The sequence below is a fragment of the Alligator sinensis genome, unplaced genomic scaffold (assembly GCF_000455745.1).
Source record: "Alligator sinensis unplaced genomic scaffold, ASM45574v1 scaffold941_1, whole genome shotgun sequence".
NCBI lineage: Eukaryota > Metazoa > Chordata > Crocodylia > Alligatoridae > Alligator > Alligator sinensis.
Window position 1 is genome coordinate 1,067,801 of NW_005842163.1, and position 20,482 is coordinate 1,088,282.

Sequence of the window (20,482 nt, forward strand, 5' to 3'; positions counted from 1 at the left end):
AGGGAAAGATAATGTTGAAAGATATCATTTTGATTTGGTAGCATTTTATAACCATGGGTGCAACTGCTCGACTAACCATAAGACTAAGGAGCAATGAGTCAATGCACTTACTGCATTGTGCAAATAGAAGTAAAGGATTTCGCTAGTAAAAACCATGAAAGAAATGTGCTATATATACAGCAATGATTCTCTCGTTTGGGGTATTTGTTGAGCAAGGGCCTTGACTAATTCCTTTTTTGGAGTTGCATACAGTTGTCCAAACCAGTGACAATTACACATATCTCTACACTACAATTATATAGTGGTTATAATGTTAAGTTGCTGTAGAGGTTAGTTTTATTGGAAAAATAATTGCTTTTCTGGGCTAAATTTTAAGTGGAATTTTCTATGGCTTTTCAATTTAAAGAACTGTAATTTTTATGCAAATTCCTGATGTTTTATCTCTGTCTAATTTGAAGCTGCTTGTGTATTCTTTGCACATCAGCATATTGTATTTGCTAAGGATGATTCTGAAAGGGCTGCAGATGTCGCATCTGCAGTGTCACCACGGGAGACAGAGGGAAAGAGTTCTGTGGATGCTCATCATGGCTCTTCCTAATGCTCACTTGTGCTTAAATTCCACTCTTGCCAGTATCTGCATCCACTGCTGTCCTTCATTTCGTGAAAACTTTCATACACCGTACAGTTTGAATTATAAATATGGAAGAAGGAAATGCAGTCTCCACCCATTGAGCATGGACCAACGCACAGGAGCTACACAAGTATTACAAGTCGTGAGTTTTGGTTAGGAGGAAAAGTGTGAACACGGATGAAAATGGTAGAGGGAATTTAGATGTTTGAATGAGGTGGACTTCAGCAAATTAGTACATATTAAGGATCCCATAACAAAAGGCTCAACAAAGCATCCTGGTGGATTTGAACTGGTCAGTGAACACTGTGATATTATAAGGAATATCCCATATGATACAAAAATTGTGTACACCAAAGCAGATGTGCAACATACCATCTCAGCTGCATATAAACAGGAAAAACACTTACACTTACAGGTTGACTTTTTGGCACATCATAAACACCTTCCTTTTTTTGGCTGGTAGGAACCTGTAATGGTAAATCAAAAACAGTCATCATTCAAGTAGGAGTTTGGAAAACTTCAAATTTATAGCCATAGTTCAACTTCAGAACATGACTTCATCACTTCCATGAATGAACTCAAGGAAGATCCCTTTTCATTCAGAAGATAATATTAAATGGAGATGACCCCAAGGAGAAAAACACTGAATCTCAATTTTCACAGCCCTAATTTCACTGTTGTTCTGTGAAAACTGTAGGTTTTCATTTTGCCCATGATAGAGATAACGTGGTCTGGTATAAACTCTCATGAAGTCAATGGACATCTGGATCCCACTCCTATACAACAGATGGTTTTGTTTTTCTTTTTTTCTGAAGGGGTGGCAGGTGCAATGCAGGGGCTATACTTGGGCAGCGGGGCCCTTTTCCTTTATTGCTGACTTCAGAAATATAGCTATCATTGTGGGAGAAGAAAATTTGACCTGCACCAGCACTGTCTCCTTCTTTCACATCATTAAATAAGGTTAGTCAAAAAAGTAATCGCTCATAATAAGGGGAAGGCTGGTCTTCTGCTTTTATATACTGTTTGACCTAGTACTTAACAGCTATAATTAAGGAGCTGTTGTCCTCTCAGGTCTCATACAAACATTCAGTTTCCCCTTGGAGAGTCACTGTTCTCCCAGGAGGAGCCATGAGTGTACAGATGTTCAGGCTTTTTCTCCCAGGGTAAAAATGGCTGCTCCAGGAAAAATATAACCTAATGCTTAACAGTGAAACAGTGCTTGCTATAAATATACCAGTACTAGTACTACAATTTCAATAAACTGGGTTTATTGAACAATGTAAGGGGGTTAGAGTTTATAAATTAATCAATTTAATTAATCTACTAGATAAATTAATTCTCACAAATGAATGAGAAATCTTGCATACAGGAGATATGGGAGACCCTAAGATACTGAAATTATAGTGGATTAAGCTCACAATTTTCTGATAAATTCATGGGAGGATTCCTCTCTCATAGATTTAATAGATTTCATAGACTTTGGGGCTGGAAGGGACCTTGAAGATCATCAAGTCCAGCCCCTTGCCCCAGGGGCAGGAAGTCAGCTAGGGTCAAAGGATCCCAGCAAGATAAGCATCCAAGCGTTTCTTGAATGAGTCCAGAGTAGGTGCCTGCACCACTTCTGGAGGGAGGCTATTCCAGGTCTTGGGGGCTTGGACTGTAAAGACATTTTTCCTTTTGTCCAGCCTGTCTAATAAGCTGTAGCACAGTCTCCAATTCTGAATAGTCTAAGAGGATGGCAATTTCAACCATTCTTATTTTTGGAATGCCAACATTTTAATGTAATAGTTTCATTTTTCAAGGTACACCACTCATCTTACTTAACTAAGGATACACATGAGGAAAAATTCCAAAAATACCCAGGGATTTAGGAGCACAAGTTCCTTTGAGAGTGAATGAAACCTCAGAGAGAGCAGGAAAGAAGCTGGGCTGGAAGAAACCTCCAGAGGTCATTTTGCCCAACCCCTTGCCTGAGGCAGGATCATTCCTATCCAAACTACATTATACAAATCCATTGTCTAACTATTAGGAAGACTACAGTCACCCCAGTCATCACCTGACACAGCTTTCAGATTTGTGCTCCTAAATTTTCCTAGAGACCTTTTAAGGTCTCCTGCCCCATTCATATCTCAAGAATGACCAAGGATAAGCATTTTTCAAAGTTCTCTCAAAGTGCCCTCTTCTCATAACCCACAACAATAATCCAACATATTCGAAGTGTAAAACTGGTAACGGTAGAGCAATTCTTTGTCAATTGAACTGACAACACTTCCATCTAGGCACACTGGTAAGTCACAGTGTAAGATCAGAAGCCAAGAATCCTTATTAAATAAGTTGCTTTTAATTTTGTTCTTCCTTGAAAGAAGTACAAATAGTACCAGAGAGAGAAGACCATCTTTATTAAGGTATTTCTCTTTAATGAAAACCAATGCTGCCTATCATTACTTCTTATTTTACTGACTTCCATAACAAGGTTATTTGATTAAGTAAAGGCTGCATATATCAATTATCGAGGCCTGAGGTGTACTGCACTCAACTCTGTGTTCTCATCATACACTGCTCATTTAAAAAAAAAGACTGGTGACGGGGGGAGAGAATTCAATCTTCACTGCTTTTGAGGGAGAAAATTATCCACTTAAACACCACCCACTTAAACTCTTCCAGGAATCACAAATGGCATTGCACACCTGCTCCACAGCCTCCTGCTCTTCATATATTTTAAAAGAAACAATGGTGTCTATGTACTGCATCATTATCCTACTCTTGTACCCCTGCTCTAGAACATTTCTACTATTTGTCCTTTCTTCCTCATCTCCGTTGTCAACACCCGGATCTATACCTCAGGTATCCTTTGCCATAAATAGAACCAACTCTTCCTTTCTGGCCTCCCTTATTCAAGTTCTCCTCCTGATCCTGATTGCTTACAGTAATGATGGTTGTGTCACGGTTGACATTGAAGTTCAGATTCCACGTACTCTTAGCTCAAGGCTCTGAAGAACGCAGGGCTAGCCTCTACCTCAGCTTTCTGATACTACGAACACAATTTTAATGAAAATATCATGGCAATCTTAACAAAAATATAAAAGTACAGACATTCACAACTTTAAGAAATTTTCCATTTTTCTAAAAAATAAAAGTGCGTGTGAGGGGGCACTGTTTTATCAGAAATTCTTGTCACATGAAATATTGCAACTGGTTTAACTCGTGCTTCTGGACCTTTATTAATATTGTCCCTAATGTCTGAAACAGTGTCCTCTTTACATTTTCCCTCTCTTCCTGTTCCAAGTCTTTGCACATTTTCCATCACTCTTCTCCACCCTGGTACTATTATTCAGTTCTATCTTTGATATAATTCAAGACAAACATTATCGCGTTTGTCTCGTATCGTAATACAACACTATCTGAGCTCCTGCAGGGAATATTTTCCAAGTATTACTTTTCCCTTTTCACTTTATTTCTGTTGTCTTCCCTTTGCCATCTCCTATCATCTACCCCCATATTTCAGTGTATATCTTAATAAGGAATCTAAACTCCTTAGAATAGGGACTGTGCCCTCTTCTTTGGCTCCAAAGTACAATAAACATCAATGGTGCTAAATAAAATTAAAAAATACATAATAAAAAAAAATAGCCCATTAGAAACCACACCAACACAAAAACAGATGTCATAAGAGCATGTTATGAGAAGTCCACTACAGAGTGGGAGGACTGGCACATGCTTGTTGGTCTTATTCCACACAACTAGTAGATTAGAAATACCATGAGAGGTGAAACAGAGTAGACAGAACAAGCAGACTCAGAAACTTTGAAATAATATATCAGAGAAAGAAAATTAATAGAATAGGGGAAGGCTCATGCACAGTGATATTAAACAACAGAACTGCAATAGTCATGTTTAATATTCATGTTCCATCTTTAATCAAGTGCTAGGCAGGAACCTGCTTACTCCTGGGGGTATGGTCTTGGTACATCAGCTTACCAAAGAAAACCAAAGTAAAGGTGTGGCTATGAATATCATAGACTGTGTAAGATACAAGATACTTCTTACTGAGGGGGCAGATAGAATAAAAATGACCCAAAGTTAAGACATCACTAGGTTAACACATTGCTGTGGTCTATGTGGTATTTATATAGCTATTCAGGGATAATAAGGGTGTGCCATTTCAGAGTTTTGAAATGGAAGTTACTGAGGAGTTTGTATAAGAATGTGCAGGAATAATAAATATTTGGAGCTAGAAACAGTTGGGAAAGGAAAGGAAATGGCTAATATTAGTAATAATAGTAGACCGGTGCATTCTGAGTTAGCCAAGACCATGTAGGAGAAACAGCTTTCTCCAGTAATCCAAGTGTAAGATCTAAGAAGTGGGAAATCAAGATTTATAGCAACAAGGGAAATCATAAAACCAATGATATTAGAGTGCCAGTGGCCATGGGCAAAACTATTGTAGTGATACTTCAATCATTGTCAGCTGCAATAGATAACTAAATAAGATTCATAGTTAGCTAATCTCAGAATTTGCTGTATTCAAGGTAGCACTTGCAATAAATAGTGAAGTATAAGGGAACATTTCATCTATTGAGGTTATTGAATACATTTATCAGAAGTAAAAAAAAACCTCAGTACTTCCTCGCATGCCCTGTGGAAGGTAGCACTTAACTATGCCCTGATGCTGTTGAATGAAGCCATGAGCAACTCACTGGTGACTTACATAGAGGTAGAGGCATCTCTTTTAGATAAGCCAAGTGATTATCACCTATTAACCATCCTCTTTTTCCATTTCATTATCCTCTTGTAACTGCTATCCTTTTTCACTCACATTCTCTAGACCAATTTCTCCAAATGTTGAGTATGGTCTTGTTTCTATCCGTTCTGGAATGGAAACTGCTCTTGGTATCTCTGAGGCTTCTTCTTCCTCATTCTTCTTGACCTCAGAGCCGTATCAGCCACCCTCAACCTCTCTTAGTGACCTATAGGCTCTCCTGCTTTGATGACCACATGTTAAAAAGCCTTTTGACTACATTTATTTGACAGTGGAGTTAACATGTGAGCATAGGCGATGCATAGGGGGGGGGCATGGGGGAGCACATGTCCCCCTGAGATTGGCGGCTGCCAAAGCTGCCACCGGGTTCTGCAGGCAGTCACTGCTCACCACCTGCTGCCCCCCTCCTTGCCACCACTGTGGCCGGCAGCATTTGTGGGTGGTCTCCACTTGCCGCTTGCCAACCCCACAGGTCCCACCACTGCCCCCGCCACTGGCTGTGGGCGGTCCCCGCTTTCCACTATGGTGCCCCTCCAGTCTTAGGAGGCACCAGTTGTTCATGAATGTGGGCACAATCATGTCAATTAAGCAATTGTTTTTTATGTGGTTGCTTTCCTAAAGTGAAACTACGCTTTCAGCAGCATGTGCCAGCTCATCTCCAACCGGAAAACACTATGGGCATTTTTACACATGTTCCAGGGCTTGGGAGGGGGAGCGCTTGAATTAAAGCAGCTCCAAGACCTGCTCTAATTAAAGCTCCCACAGTGTCTCAAAGCGCAGAATCCCTGCACTTCAAAATGCTGGTGGGGGTGTTTTAACTAACACTCATTGAAGGAGCATTAGTTAAAGTACCCCCACCACCATTTTGAAGTGCATGGACACTAATACACAAGACGCAGAGGCTGCTGGAGGCATGCTAATTAACATTAACTCGAGCTGTGATTATAGTGCATCGGAACAGCCTCCCCACATGTCTACGGGCACCCTATGTATGCAGGAAAATATGGGTATCTTCAGTGGCTTAGCAGGCCTTGGACTAGTTGCCTAGTTACCATGTTTTAATTATCATTTGAAAATCAACAAAGATCAAGGAGTTTAAATAAACCAGAGATTAATGCGCTTAATGATCAAATTAGAAGATTTACAGGACACTAATTCCCAGTCACTTACTTGCTTTTCCTTCTCTTTCCCCTTTGTCTTCTGGCCTAAATACCATCCTAAACACTTGACTTGGATATAGCTGGAGTTTCACAGCATTTACTATCCTACTTCTTCAAAGAACAATTAAAGAAGCTTCACAAAAAAAAGGGAAAAAAAAACCAGGAAGCAACTGTTTAATGGGTGGTATGGCATACACAATGTTTAGGGCCCTACATAATTGATAAAGTTGATATATCTTGAGAAGGCTGAAAAGAGAAATGAATGAATAGAGTAGTCATGCTGAGACTGGGGAAATTATTTATTTAGCTTGACTGAGGATGAAATTTCAGACATTTGTGTGATGAATGAAAACTAATAAAAGTGAATTTCAGCGTATGAAATGTGCTTGGCTAAATGTTTGCAAGGGGTGCGATGGAAACAAATAGGTAGCAATTTTATACCTGGTAAATGTTTTCTTCTGTTTCAGGCTCACGGATTGGCTCATGTCCAGCCTCAAACACAATGTACTATTACATCAGCAGCCAAAGAGGAAGGAGGAAAGATGAAACAGAAAGGAAAAAAGGCAATTGGAATTCCAGATTAAAAAAAAAAAAAAAGCAGGCAGGGCATCACAGAAACAAGTTCAAAGTATAGTTTGGCACAAGGATATCTGGCTTGCTGGAAAGCACAGAGTTATGTTGTTTTATTTTTAATGAAAGAGCAATAAAGCAGACCTGATACTCCTTTAATGATCATTAGATGAACTTCCTGTCGCATTTGCACTAGGGATACAGCCTGAGGCCCAATTTTGATCCTACTCAGATCAGTGAGAATTTTGCCAGAAACTTCACTGGGCGAGAGACCTCTGGCTGCATAATCATTAGTTTTCCACACGTGTTTTAGCTGTAAGTAAAACAGCTAGTCCCAAATTTGGAGAGCAAGTTGGTGTTTAACTAACCAGTTTCACAGTAGCAGTCTGCCACTTCACTTAACTTCTTTAGCTTAAGTGTTTTCAAAACACCATTCTTGGCCAAGTTCTCCAAAAGTGAACAGTGACTTGTGATGGTGCAATTGGAATGCCTCAGGTGAGTCACCTAAAGCAGGGCAGATCTTCACAAAGACTTGAACACATGCTCCGTGCATCCAGCTGTTGGAAAGAGTTTCAAGTCAACGTGCTGAAATGGAGATCTACAAAATCTCGAGTTATTCTTGGAAACTGCAATTAGCTGCAATTGTAGAATCAGGTCATGCAATTAGAATCTTTTTTTTTCAGCAAGAGAAAAATAACCTGGGACCAACTACGGTTAAATTGCTCCCAAGAGTTTCTCCGAGGAGACTGAGCAGCTGTACGTTTTCCCCTGGCTTAGCTCCTCCTGGGGACTGGAAGGAGTGGAGCCAGGGGAAAGGCTCCCATGCCTGAGGCTGAGGTCACCCTGCTCTGGAGAAGGCATGGGGGTAGTTGTTCCCACTCCTCTGTAGACCTGCCAGCTACGCCCTGCCTGCTTCTCATTGCAGAGGTCCTGGTGTGAGAAGCTGGCAGGAGCTTTGTTAAATCCTCTGCTTGGCTTTGGACTGGAGGGAAGGGAGAGGGCAGGGAACCGGGATCAGGGAGGCTCTCACTTGGGTAGTAGGGCACAGCTCCATGTTCTCCTACACCAGTCTCAGGTGTGTGGAGCAAGTGGGGTCTTTGCCCCACTGCTTCATCCCCTTGATTCCCCAATACCAAAAGCCAAGTAGAGGGAGCAATGCTGCGAGACTCTGGCCTGCTTCTTACCCCGGTGTCCCCAAAGTGAGAAGCGGGCAGGGGGGTTGTACTGCTGCACCCTCTTCTCCACTTCTTTAGACCGGGAGCAGAGTGCAGGAGCAGCTGCTCTGGGCAGGGGCTTTGCCACTCTGCTCCCCTTCCCTCCTGGATGGGTCCAGGAGGGGAAGGGAACAGCAAGGCACAGCTCCCAGCCCCTTCCCCAAGCCAGTGCTCCCTCTGCCCTGCTCCCAGATATATGGAGCAGAGTGGAGGAACCTGCTGCCCCCAGTTTCCAAGACCCTGGTTGGGGCTGGTGCAAAAAGTTATTTCCACTGCTCCATTTCCCCCACTGAAGACCAGGGGGAATAGACCAGGCACTGCCCACTTTGCCTGCCCTAGCCTGGGGTCACCTGAGAAGGCATGGAGAGCAGGGCAGAGGGGGCAGCTGCGGACTGGGCATTTGTACTGCTCCCTCTCCCAGAATTTGTACCCGTACCAATTAATGTCTGCTCATGGCCTAGGTTATTGTAGTCAATTCGATACAGTTTTTTTCTGGCACAAGTATTGAGCGTCCAGATGAAATTCTGGGCCCGTAAAAGTCAATAGCAAAGCTCCCACTCCCTCTTTAGTTTTCAAAGTAAGTTGTTTTGTTAGTTTTCTTTTAAGAAATAATGAGAGCGCTCTGTGGGAAAACTCTATTTCAGGTTTTAGCTTACATTTTCAACAAGCACTTAAGCTTTCCTTCTTATGTTGTAATATTAGCATTATTACTTAGAGCTTTTCCCTAGTAAATATTTTGCTTTATGTTGACGTTTTTATAGCTCCTTTTAAATTGATATCTCAATAAACTTTTGCAACACCTTGTTACAAGGTTTGGCTGTGTTTGAAAATAAAAGAACATATTTGCAATCATTTCTGAAACTCTGAATCTGTACAGCTTCAGAAATTACCTGGTATACAGGATCTTCTACATCTTCTTCCAAAATTGTCTACAACAAAGTAAGAGGACAGGCAGTAAAAGCAAAGAGCATAAACAGCACAGATATGAGAATTGTAGTCAGTAGTTAAAGGACAGCAAAAAAAATCGGTTCATTATACGGGAAAAATTGATTTTTTCTTTTTTAGTTTATAGATACTGTTGGCATTATTGTACAGGATAACTTTTAATCAAAGCTGCAACACGTTTGATTTCATTTAAACAGACGCATTTAGAAGCAAATTCAATCTGCACTAAAATTAGTAGTCGCTCTTAAAACTGACCTACCACGCATTGATTTTCACTAAAATTTGCATACTGAATTTGAAGGAATACTTTTCAAGGGAAATGAGTGGATCATTTCAGCATGCTGAGGTTTTCGTCTTACGCAGTTATATGGTTTTCATCAGTGTTTTAATCCTACTTCTGAGAGATAGCTGCTAACTTCATATTTGTCCGTATTGAGAATGATTCGGAAGGGTGCTGAGTACTGTTCAACACCCATTGAATATAACAGGTGTTGAAAATGCTAACCATCTCCCTGAGGTGTTTTGGAGAAATGCATCCCTCAGACCCACACTTTTTCTTGGCCATAGTTCAACTCCTCTAGGTACCTGGTACACTGCTTGTTCACACTGCTTGTCCTTTTGTGCCTTTTTTTCCATTTCTTCCCTTTGTTTCAATTCATAAATGAGCTGAAACAGGTCTCGCAAGTCCAGAATTACAGGTTCAGCCTATTGAAGCAAAAAAGTAGGTTTTAATAAAGGAAAGTGGCCTTTTTTCTGTCCTGTTGATAGAGCAGTTATATCTATCTTTAAAGGGAAGGAACGTCACACTGAATTAATTTCTACCTTGTTTATATTAGTTTAGCAAATTGCATCCAGGAGAAGGTTCATTTCTATAAAACTAATTATATTTGCAGATTAATGATAATTATGATTATGAGTATAAAAGAAATTGCTTGTATTTATTAGTGGTTTCTAATACAATGAAATTAGGGTAGACTTTATGCAAAGTAGCTATTTGGTTTCTATCATTTTCGATTTAAATGAGTCTATGAACATAACTAAACTTATTTGTATTCAGTCTATGGATTGAGTTTAATTAGAAAAGAAAATAATTAGTAATTAGAAAGAATACATCAAGAAAAATTGAGAAGGGTATAGTACATTCCCTTCTTCCCAGTAATCTGGTAATCTGCCATGTAAGAACATCTATGCAGACACTTCTGTTAGCACAATATATTGCACAATGTCCTTTTGAACAGCAAGATTATAGACATAACTTTCAAATAGAGTTAAACTATAGAAAATTACAATGATCTGATACTTACTGCCTGGGCTGTTTTTATTGCCACAAATCTATGATTTCCCTCTTTTCCACACACATATCCAAATGCTCGGTGGTCTGTGATATCCTTTGCAATATATGAAATTTCATGAACTGCATGATGGTGCTGGAGTAGCTGTTAAAAAAAGCACAATAAGATACATCTATCAAAACATTCCATTTAAGCTATAATTTTATTTTCATCGAGACATACATTTTACCTAGTATTTGATATACCTATTGAATTGAAAACACCTGGTGTCAAAATGAGTAATTGTGTTTGGAAAGTGCTCTCTTTAGGCCTGGTATTTTTAAATTCTTTAACCAAAATAAGATTTGCTTTAATGTTTTGAATAAATGTTTCTTCCAATACCTTATGATGAAACATACTACATTATCTTTATTGAATTATCATCTAGTTACTTTGTATAAAAGCACTCTTAGTACTAAATTCTTAAAATTTAGAAAATGAAAAGTAGCATGTCTCTATTAACTATATCAGTTTTGACCCGCAGCTGCTTGTTGGATTCATGAAGGATGAAACTTTTGCCAGTATTGGCAAACCTTTTACCTACGCAATCGGAACAGGATCAGACTACAAATACTATCTGGGGAATTTTATTTAGGGTAATAGCAAAACTTAAAAAAATATTTCCCCCCGAAAGCTCATGAATATGGAAATTTTCCTACTGAAATGCCACCTATTCACATTATATTTATGAATCCCTCTGTTTTGTTTTTTTTTAAAAGGCTTCATTTTGCTCAAAAAACATTTTTGGTTTGAAAATGAATTGTTTTTAGTTGAAAATAGCCCACTTTTATTTGGAAAATTTGTGGGTAACTTTGAAATTGAAGAATTGTGAACATTTTTAACACTTACGTTAATTTTAATACAGATTTAATACCCATATCTTGTTTAACATCCTTCTTAAATAAAAAAAATTGTTTTAAACCCAGTTACAGAAGGTACGTAAAGATACAAGCAACTTCTTGCCCCCAAAATCACACAAACCTTTCGACCATAAAATGTTCTGTGTATCAAGCTAAAAGTACAGATGTATAGGTCATTTTAGCTCAACTATTCAAAGTGACCAGCAGCTGTACTAATATTGACCCCTTAAGTATAAATCAGGAAGAGCCAAAGTTTGCAACAACTGATCAGTAGGGCTGTGTGAAATTTTGCTGGCTGTTTCGATTCAGCACTGTTTCGATTCATTTTGAGCTCGAAACAGTGAAATCAAATTGAAATAAAGAGCTTTGAAACAGCCTCGAAACATAACGAGGCCATTTGAAACATTTCAAAAGTTTCAAAATGTTTCAAGTTTCGAAGCAGCCAGCAGCCAGGTGGTGGGAGACATGGGAGAACCAGGGCTGCGCTCCCAGTGGCTCTGCAGCCCCATGTGGCTCAGCCAGGAGCGCAGCTCTGGCTCTCCCCACCTCCTGCACCCAGGCTGCTGGAAGCCAATCACAGCACAGGGGAATGCCCAGTGCTGCAATCAGGCTGGGGAAGGGAATTGAGCCCAATCGCTCACTTCCCTTCCCCAGCCCTACAATTGGGCTGGGGAAGGCAACTCAACCCAGCTGAGCTGAGTTCCCCTCCCCAGCGCTATAATCGTGAGTTCCTTTCCCCAGCCTGATCCTAGTGCTCGGGAAGGGAGCTCAGCCTAGCTGGGCTGAGTTCCTTTCCATAGCCTGATCATAGCACTGGGGAGAGGAACCCAGCCCAGTCCTAGTGCTGGGGATGGGAACTCAGCTCAGCTGGGCTGAGTTGCCTTCCCCAGCTCAAATTGCAGTGCTGGGGAGGGGGACTGAGCCATCGGGCTCAGTCCCCCTCCCCAGCTCCCCAGTCCCAGGCGGCAGCACCCAGCTTCCCTCCCTCATCTCGCAGGCAGATCAGGGGCCTGCAGCCCCCAGAGGACTGGCACACCCACCACAGCCCTCTCAGGGGTGTGGACCCCCTTCTGCCTGCCGGATGAGAGAGGCTGTTTCGAGTTTCCCCATTATAGTGTAAGGGCAAAACACCAAAACAGCTTTGAAACAGTGTCACCGTTTCAATGAAACAAAATGGAACAGTGGTTTGAAATCAAAATGAAATTCTAAATGAAATGCTGTTCCGTCGGGCAGTTGTTCAATACCCTGGTTTACATCAGTTACTCTCAGGACATCATCCATCAGGGTAGAAAATTAGTTTATGTTAGAGCTGACCAGAAAGTAGAGTAAAATTTGTTTTCAGGAAGAAGTCAAGTCAATGAAATGGAAACTTCTTCCAGGAACAAGACAATTTCAACAGCATTTTCATCAGCTCCTCAACTTCAGAAAGGAATTGCTGGTCAAAATTGAGAGGGGCCTACCTAAGAATAGCCAGCAACTTGGGGGGTTGGGTACTCTCCTAGAATGTGAGAGATTATGTTCAAATCCATGCTCTGTCTTATTAAGGCTAGGGACTTCAACCTCAGTAGGTGAGCCTACATGAGCTGCATTAGTGTGTTACAGCAATATCACTGCTAATGTACAGTAGAATAAGTCTACTGTGCATTAGCATCACTAAAAAGGCATGAGCCAGCGCTACTGCACAGGTGCAGGGCACTACCCCTACAGCTTCCCCGCTGCCACTGTCTGCCCACCCAGTGGCTGACTGCAGTTCAGCGGCACAGGCAGCACCTACCAGTATGGCTAGGGCGGGCCCCCCTGATGGCAGCAGCAGTAGGGAAGCCTTAGGGCTAGTGCCCTGTGCCTGTAGCCTGGTACATGGGGCCATGCTGTGCCACCAATGCCGGGTAAGGGAAGTGTTAGCAGTACACACCCAGCTCAGCACCTGGTGGCCTGGTGGATGCAGGCAATAGCACTGGGAACTAAGGGCACTGTTGCAGGGGCTGGGGCCAGCCCGGGTGCCACTCTCCAGTATGTAGAAGGGACTGCCAGGCAGGAGCTGCTCCCCCAGCTGCATGCTTGGCTCGGCTCTGCCCTGGGCTAGCAGAGATGCACTCAAGCCCCCCGCCAGCCTAGGTCCCTCTTTTTGGTGGGGCTCATGTACAGGATGCAGCCACTGCTGCTGCAATTCCTTTGTGCATGGATCCCTCCCCCCGATCCAGCCCCAAGCAAAACCCCAACCCTTGTGGCTTGGAAGGCACAGCAGGATCACCCGCCTCGGCTGAAAGTCGGACTCTGGGGGTCCTGGGTCATGTTGAGCCATGAGCAGGGGTAAAAAGCTGGGAAGACCTCACCTGGGGTGCCTGCTAGTGGGAGTGGGGAGGCAGGTGAGTTTAATCTACCTCTTCCTGAGCCTGCTGTCTCATGCCCTCAGCCGCTCCCCTCCAGTGGAGAAAAGTTTGGCAGGGGCTGCTTCACCTCCACCAGGCAGACCGGGCTGCGTCCCCAGCACACCCATCCCTTTGTCTGCCAGCCCTCACTACTCCAGATAGAGAGCACAGGGGCAGGGCCAACCCTGTTCTGTTCCAGTAGGCAGCCCAGCCCTACCCCGCCCAGGGCTGCAAAGCATACTGGGATGCTGGGGGACTGTGATTGAATTTGAACCAGTAAAGGGTCTGGAACAGAAGTTCCATAAACCAGATTGACCCAAATCAGTTAAATCTGATACTACATTCAACCAGGTTTATCTTAAACTAATTTTGCCCATTTTGAAACTCGTTTATGTGCACTGAGCTTCTGTTCTGTTACAGCTTTAAACCAGCTTCTGATCACTTAACCTGGCTCATGTGCAACTTTTTTCCCTAGCCTTACAGACCTTCTTATTCTTTATAGTCAAAGAGGACACTATTCCTGAGCTTAGACAAAGAGCACTGTTAGAAGATCAGATTCCTAATACATTTAAGAAAAGCACATATTGATTATCAGTGCAGTAACTAAGTTATTTCTCAACAATCAATTGTATTTGCAGCTTACAGTTATTTTCAAATTCAAAACACTGATGAGGGTATTGTTGTGTCTGTGTGTCGATTGGGGGAGGGAAGACAGAGGAAAAAAGTGCACATGGGATGGGTCACAATGATGAGATTTCTGAAGGAATGGTGACTGAAATTAAAAAAGAAAGGGACCATGCAGTAGATAACTGCCCAGAGGACAAAAACTGGTGATTTTTGTCACTTTTGTTTGTTAATAAGTGGCATGCAACTTCCTAGGATCGAGATAGCTCACACTGAAGCTAATGAGAATACTGCCACTGACATCAGATTAATCAAGCCTGGGAATTCAGATGACTATTGTTCACAAGACCTTCAACTTCCCCAATGTATTAATGATTTAAAATTGACAGTAGGATATTATTATACAATAAAGGGATGCTCACTTATTAGTTGTTTCTTTTTTCCTCACTTGACGTTGCATGTTGCCTATAATAGTGAAATGAAATCTTCCTCTCCCTCTCTCTCTATTCTGCGTATTATAAGGAACGTTATCACTGGGTCCTGTTAAATCAAAGTTCTTTGACATTGCTTTATTGATTGCCAGGCAGCATTTTGTACTGAAATTAAACTATGATCAGACTCTTTCCTGGTGGGATTAGATTGGAAGATTATTCTGCCATGGAAAAATATCACCTACAATGCAAGACAGCAGATGGAGACATTTTAATTTATTTGGAAGCCCTCATTAACTGTTCTAAAATCATGACATTTTTAATGGCTGATGATGCCCAGTATTGCCTTGCAAACTGTATTGCAGTATGCACAAAATGAGTAAAGGTGTCTGCAGTATTATTCTTTTACATATTTAACTCTATGGAGTGGTTAGTAAGATTGCTATCAAGAGGTTTGAGAGATGCTGAGCTGGAACATATACATAAAATGTAATGTTGCATATACGGTTATATTGGAATGCAAATGCATACTACCTTTTGAAACTGCAGAGAGCTGGGTGGAGATACTGCTTGAGGCTTCTTTGAAAAAATTTTTGCAGATAAATTAATCTAAAGTTTTGACTTAATGAAGAGGTGTTTGAGTTCCCCTTTCGTGTGCATTTGCACTGTTTTAAGTTGGGAGTGAACTCCGCTGCAACCGGTAATTACTGTGAGAAACTGGAAATGTGAAGTTCTTAAAAATCTCTGTTGTGCTCTTGCACTTTGCTTTGTGGGTCCAGTCTGTCTAACACCTTGTGGAGCTATTTACGCTGGTGGCTCTGATATGGAAGCATTTAACCCACTTTGGAAATGATCTCTTCAGGTATGAAAAGATGACAAATACGGCCCAATGTTTTTTCTTTCTCTCCCAACTAAACAACAGAGAGTGAGGACAATTTATGATTACATGGGCTTTGTATGCAACGATTAAATTTGCCTCTGGTACACTCTTGTTATCCAAATCAGTTCATAATGCTGCTTACATTAAGCGACTGCTCTGATAGGCTGTTCAACAGCCCCGTAAAGGCAGCAAGCAAAAGACGATCCCCATAGCTTTGTTGGAGCTGCTGTTCAGGACTCAAGTACTAACACTCACTCTAATCTGCTCTTTATTTTTTTATTTTTTTAGGAAATCTTCAAGGCTTTTACCATGACTTAATCCTGCCTCCAGGAGATCAGAGGCATGTGAAACAATTATTTCATAACCCACTCAAGGGATGCTCAGAACACCCCCATTTTATTATGCATCCTTATAGAGTCCTTCATATGCTATTTGACATTTTTACAATATCTTTGCTGACTGCTTCTATGAGCCATTTACCAATTTATAAATGAAGTATCAAATTGTTTGGAGAGCTGCAGTATGACAGAATAAATTACAGAGAAGGCTTAATTTGTATTATGGTTCAATACAGTCAATTAAATACTGCATAGATTAGAAAGTAATTTGCTTTACCATTTAAGTCTTAGTTGTTTAAAAAAAAAATCCACTATACATAGTCTTCATATTATTGTTCAAGTCTCATATGACTCTATCCACAGTGGAAAATACAGAGGAATTAAGAATGCGATAAGAACGCGGATAAACAACCTCTCCCAGGATAACCAAGAGGGGTATATACACTACTCACTGCAACAACTGTTCAAAATACTTCCAAACTCACAAGGCTAAGAGAAACAGGACTTTATCAGTACAACCCCATGTTTTACTTCCATTTTGGATGGATTTTTTCTGAAAAGTCAGAGTGATTAATCACTGCCCTCAGCCATAGGTTGCAGGCCTAATCCTAAATCACATGCAAAAACCAAGAACGTAGAGGTCTCTGACAAGGGTTCCAAGGAGGGTTGGGGGAGACGTAATCCTCCCCTCAATCTGTGGTGTAGCAGAGGGCCTGCCCCATTTCGGTAATTGCAATGTTCCCGGACCCTAAACCCCTTCTTTGCAGGATGTTTGGCCAGTGTCTCCACCTATCCATGACTTTATCTCCTTTTCTATATTCTACCCCAGCCCGTTTTCCACTCCACTCCGGGGTTACCCACTCTACATCATGCTGAATTGATCCAGCTACTGCAGAGCTCTCTAGCATTTCTAATTTCCCTCAGGCTCCTTGGAGCCTGTTATAAATTTGTTCACCCCTTATGCTCATCTTGCCCCTTTTATTTCCTTGCAGTAGCCTCAAGTCCCACTGAATCAATTAAGCTAATCAATTAAACACTTGAAGGAGCCAGCAATCATGTCAAATATGAGGGTTGTGTGGTGTGACAAAGTCATGGCCGTATTATCACTACTCCCCTTTTAATGAGGCAGTCTATTTATTGAGGCCTGGGGCACAGTATTAAGACCCACAACAAAAATTATCCTGCAGTGAAAGCAGCTTATAAATATTGCCCCGTCAAGAGAAGGAAGCACATATAAAATACTCACATTTATATGGACAAGCTCCACAAGGATTTAACATATAGAGCCTTTCACGTTAATTGATTTACCCTGTAAGCTTGCTTCAGATCAGTGGTATCAGGTGACCAGAATTATGTGCCACTATCGCCACCCCTCTGGTTTAAGCATTGTGTGATGAGTGACAGACCTGGCCCACCCATTGCTTTGCATTTCGATTCTCTGTCAAGTGTACAACCTATTGCATTTAAAAAGTGATTTTAAGGTTTAGCAAGACACACTTTTAGGTGTTGGGTGAAGTTCACCTAGGCCAGGTACAGACATTACACTTTTACCAGTATAAGTGATTGCAAACTGGTCTATACCTGTAACAGAGCAGTAGTTTGGTGTACACAGACTGGTTTAAAAATGGCAGAACCCAGTCTAAGATTTGCACCCCCAACCAAAAGGCAAATGTGTGTTTTGTTCACTAACGATCTCAACTATGCCGCTTATAGAAACCTGCATAACTGTGATTCCACCTTGGGCTTTTTGAATGTCTGTACCTAGCCCTAGGCACTGGGAATGTATTGAATGGTCCTCCGTACAACTTCGCTTTATTACAGGTTCCTGTTTTCTATGTGCTAATCACAACTTGTGCAATATTAAAAATATTACATTAGGGGTCATAGTTTCAGAGCGGTTGAGGAACTGAAGCTGACATAATTTTGACTTGAGTTGTGGGTACCCAGCAGCACTTCAGAAAATCAGATCTTAAATATTTTGAAATGTGCTGAATAAGGATCTTAGGATTTTGACTGATGGTGTAAAATTATTTTTAGGGATTAAGTTGACCAGCTAGAAAGGTAACAGCACATTTTCCCAGAATGCACTGCAACATGCTAAGTGGAAACAATGGCTTGTGATATCTCTGCTGTTGAAATGAAGACAGGAGAAATACCGAAACTTGGCTAGTGTTTTGCTAGGTTTGAGAGCTTCGAAACCATGTAAAACCAGTGTTGTGTACTGGCTCTCTATGGGCATTAAAGATCTCATCGAGGTTTCACCTGCTGTCCTTCATTAACTTAGTACAGAGGCCCAGCAGTACCTATTCACCTTACAGCTAGCTACCTTCCACTTTAGAGAGGTCTGTATTTGCATAGTTCAGAAAAAAAAATACATCACCATTATCAAATATGATAACAGAAAAAAATAAGGCAACTTAGTCTGCAACATGAACTTTCTCAGTATTATTTTTTCCCTGTATAACTTAGCATTTGGGGTGGCAGATGGGGTGGCAAAGAATTTGCCTATGGAGATACGTGGTGAGTGAGCAGATGGGAGAAGTGCACCAAGTACTTCCCTACCCACTGTAGAAATTTTCTATTTAATGGGAAGTAGTAAAGAGGAGACAGCTTGGTGCATTTCAGAGCTATAGTTATAACAGTGTTAAACTCCCTGAAAATTACTACTGGACACAGCACACAGCAAACATGAGCAGGGGTAGTGCCAGAGTTCAATGACTGGGAAAGCCAACTGCTCTTACGCCTTCACCAGTGGATCAGCCCTTGGCATTCCTCCCGCTCTTTGATGGTCTATCAGAGCGCTCAGTTCAATTTAAGAATACTTCCTTGTCATACTGAGTGTAAAATAAGAAGTAGCAGGTTTTTGCCAAAGGAGGCTACAATGTAGCCAGGATAACGATTTCTAGTGTATTTAGAATATTGCTCCCGACATAAATTCGTCATTGCTCTTGATTGCTGAATTGGTGGCTGGTTGCTACAAAGTGTCATGCCATCACTGCAGTCTCTTCTCCTTTCTCCCTGAGTCTGGCACAGCTTAACAGAAAATAATAAGCAAATTATAAAGTAATCTCCACTCTGTTATCATTTTTGTTATTTTTCCTAGGATGTGCACAATAGCACATGCATGATAGGGTGCAGACAAATAGATTAACGCATCACTTTTTTTTTTGCCCAGAGATCCAAACAATTTGATCCTCTTACACGAACATTTATAGACAACATACAATATAAACTTTGATTAAAACCTCAGCTAATAATGATCAAGGAGGCACTTCTATAAACTCACAAAAACACAAATAGTGCTATTAATTTGGGAGACTAAAGCAGCATGCTACAGATCACCAGGATAAAACTGTATAGAAATGATGCAGCTAAACAAAATGAAAGTGAGGGAACAGATCAAATTAGCCAGTTTTAATCCTACTGGGAAGAGCACTAATTATTATACTCAAGAAGAAAAAATAGAAAGAGCGTGAACCCTGCATTAATACCTATAGACAAATGTCTATTCAGAAACTGAATGCCTAACTCCTGAATATTTATACAAGTGTAATAATTCTGCCACATACATTCATATAGCAGGTTCTTTAAGGATATTATATGCTGTAGATTAGTAGGAATACGTGTACACACATTTGCATGCAACAACCATGCACACCAAATAACTGTGCGTATGATTAACAATGTAGCCCCAGGTACCTGCAGTGCTAGTTTCTGGACATGTTTATCCAGTCCAAAGCAGCACCTGGCTGAGTCACGCCACACTAGCTCTCTGTACGATAGCTCCCTGAACTGGAAACAGAGTTGCCATGTTCGTGTTGCATGTGCAGGGGCCAATAAGCTCTGTCTCCGTGAGTATTAGCAGAGAGTCTGCTTCTGATTTGGGAGCCAGTACAGAGATAGTGTGAAATGTTTTAACGTGGTGCTGCCTTGTGCTGTACAGACATACTCTCATTTCTATCTGATGCTCTCCACAGCCATTACAAACATTAGCGAATCATCTCTGTAGATTGATCCTTTTTGTTACAGATGTACGAAGACATTACATGCTTTGCCTAATGTTGCAAAAGTGGAGCCAGAATTAGAACCCAGTACTCCTGTCGGCTAGTCCTGTGCTTTAATCACTTTTAATATAAATATGGCACATTACAATTGTGCTATGCACAGTTACCAAGCATGTGCTGTGATGCCTGTATGTTGTATATATACATGTAATATTTCCATAAGCCAAACATGCATGTTATAAATTCAAAACTTAATTGTGATATGCTAAAATGGGAAGGGGAAAAAAAGGGTACTATTGCATCAAACCTCTCCTCTGCTCTCTATGTTGCTGCCTTGCCAAAATCAAATCCAACGTCACAGTCTTT

At 41.2% G+C, this 20,482-nt stretch overlaps 1 protein-coding gene across 8 annotated transcripts in view; it reads right to left on the reverse strand.

The window, feature by feature from the left end:
- The window catches only part of DAB1 (DAB1, reelin adaptor protein), a 430,025-nt gene that overhangs the window by 59,471 nt on the left and 350,072 nt on the right, over nt 1–20,482 (reverse strand). For 7 of the 8 annotated variants that reach the window (XM_025206587.1, XM_025206586.1, XM_025206588.1 and 4 more), the window contains 3 exons: nt 10,584–10,715; nt 9,865–9,984; nt 1,039–1,098 (listed from right to left, as the gene is read on the reverse strand). In XM_025206587.1, the coding sequence (XP_025062372.1) occupies nt 1,039–1,098; nt 9,865–9,984; nt 10,584–10,715 (312 nt within the window). Of the gene's footprint in view, nt 1–1,038; nt 1,099–6,991; nt 7,058–9,224; nt 9,264–9,864; nt 9,985–10,583; nt 10,716–20,482 lie in introns of all 8 variants that reach the window. The other variant, XM_025206591.1, reaches the window with a different exon arrangement.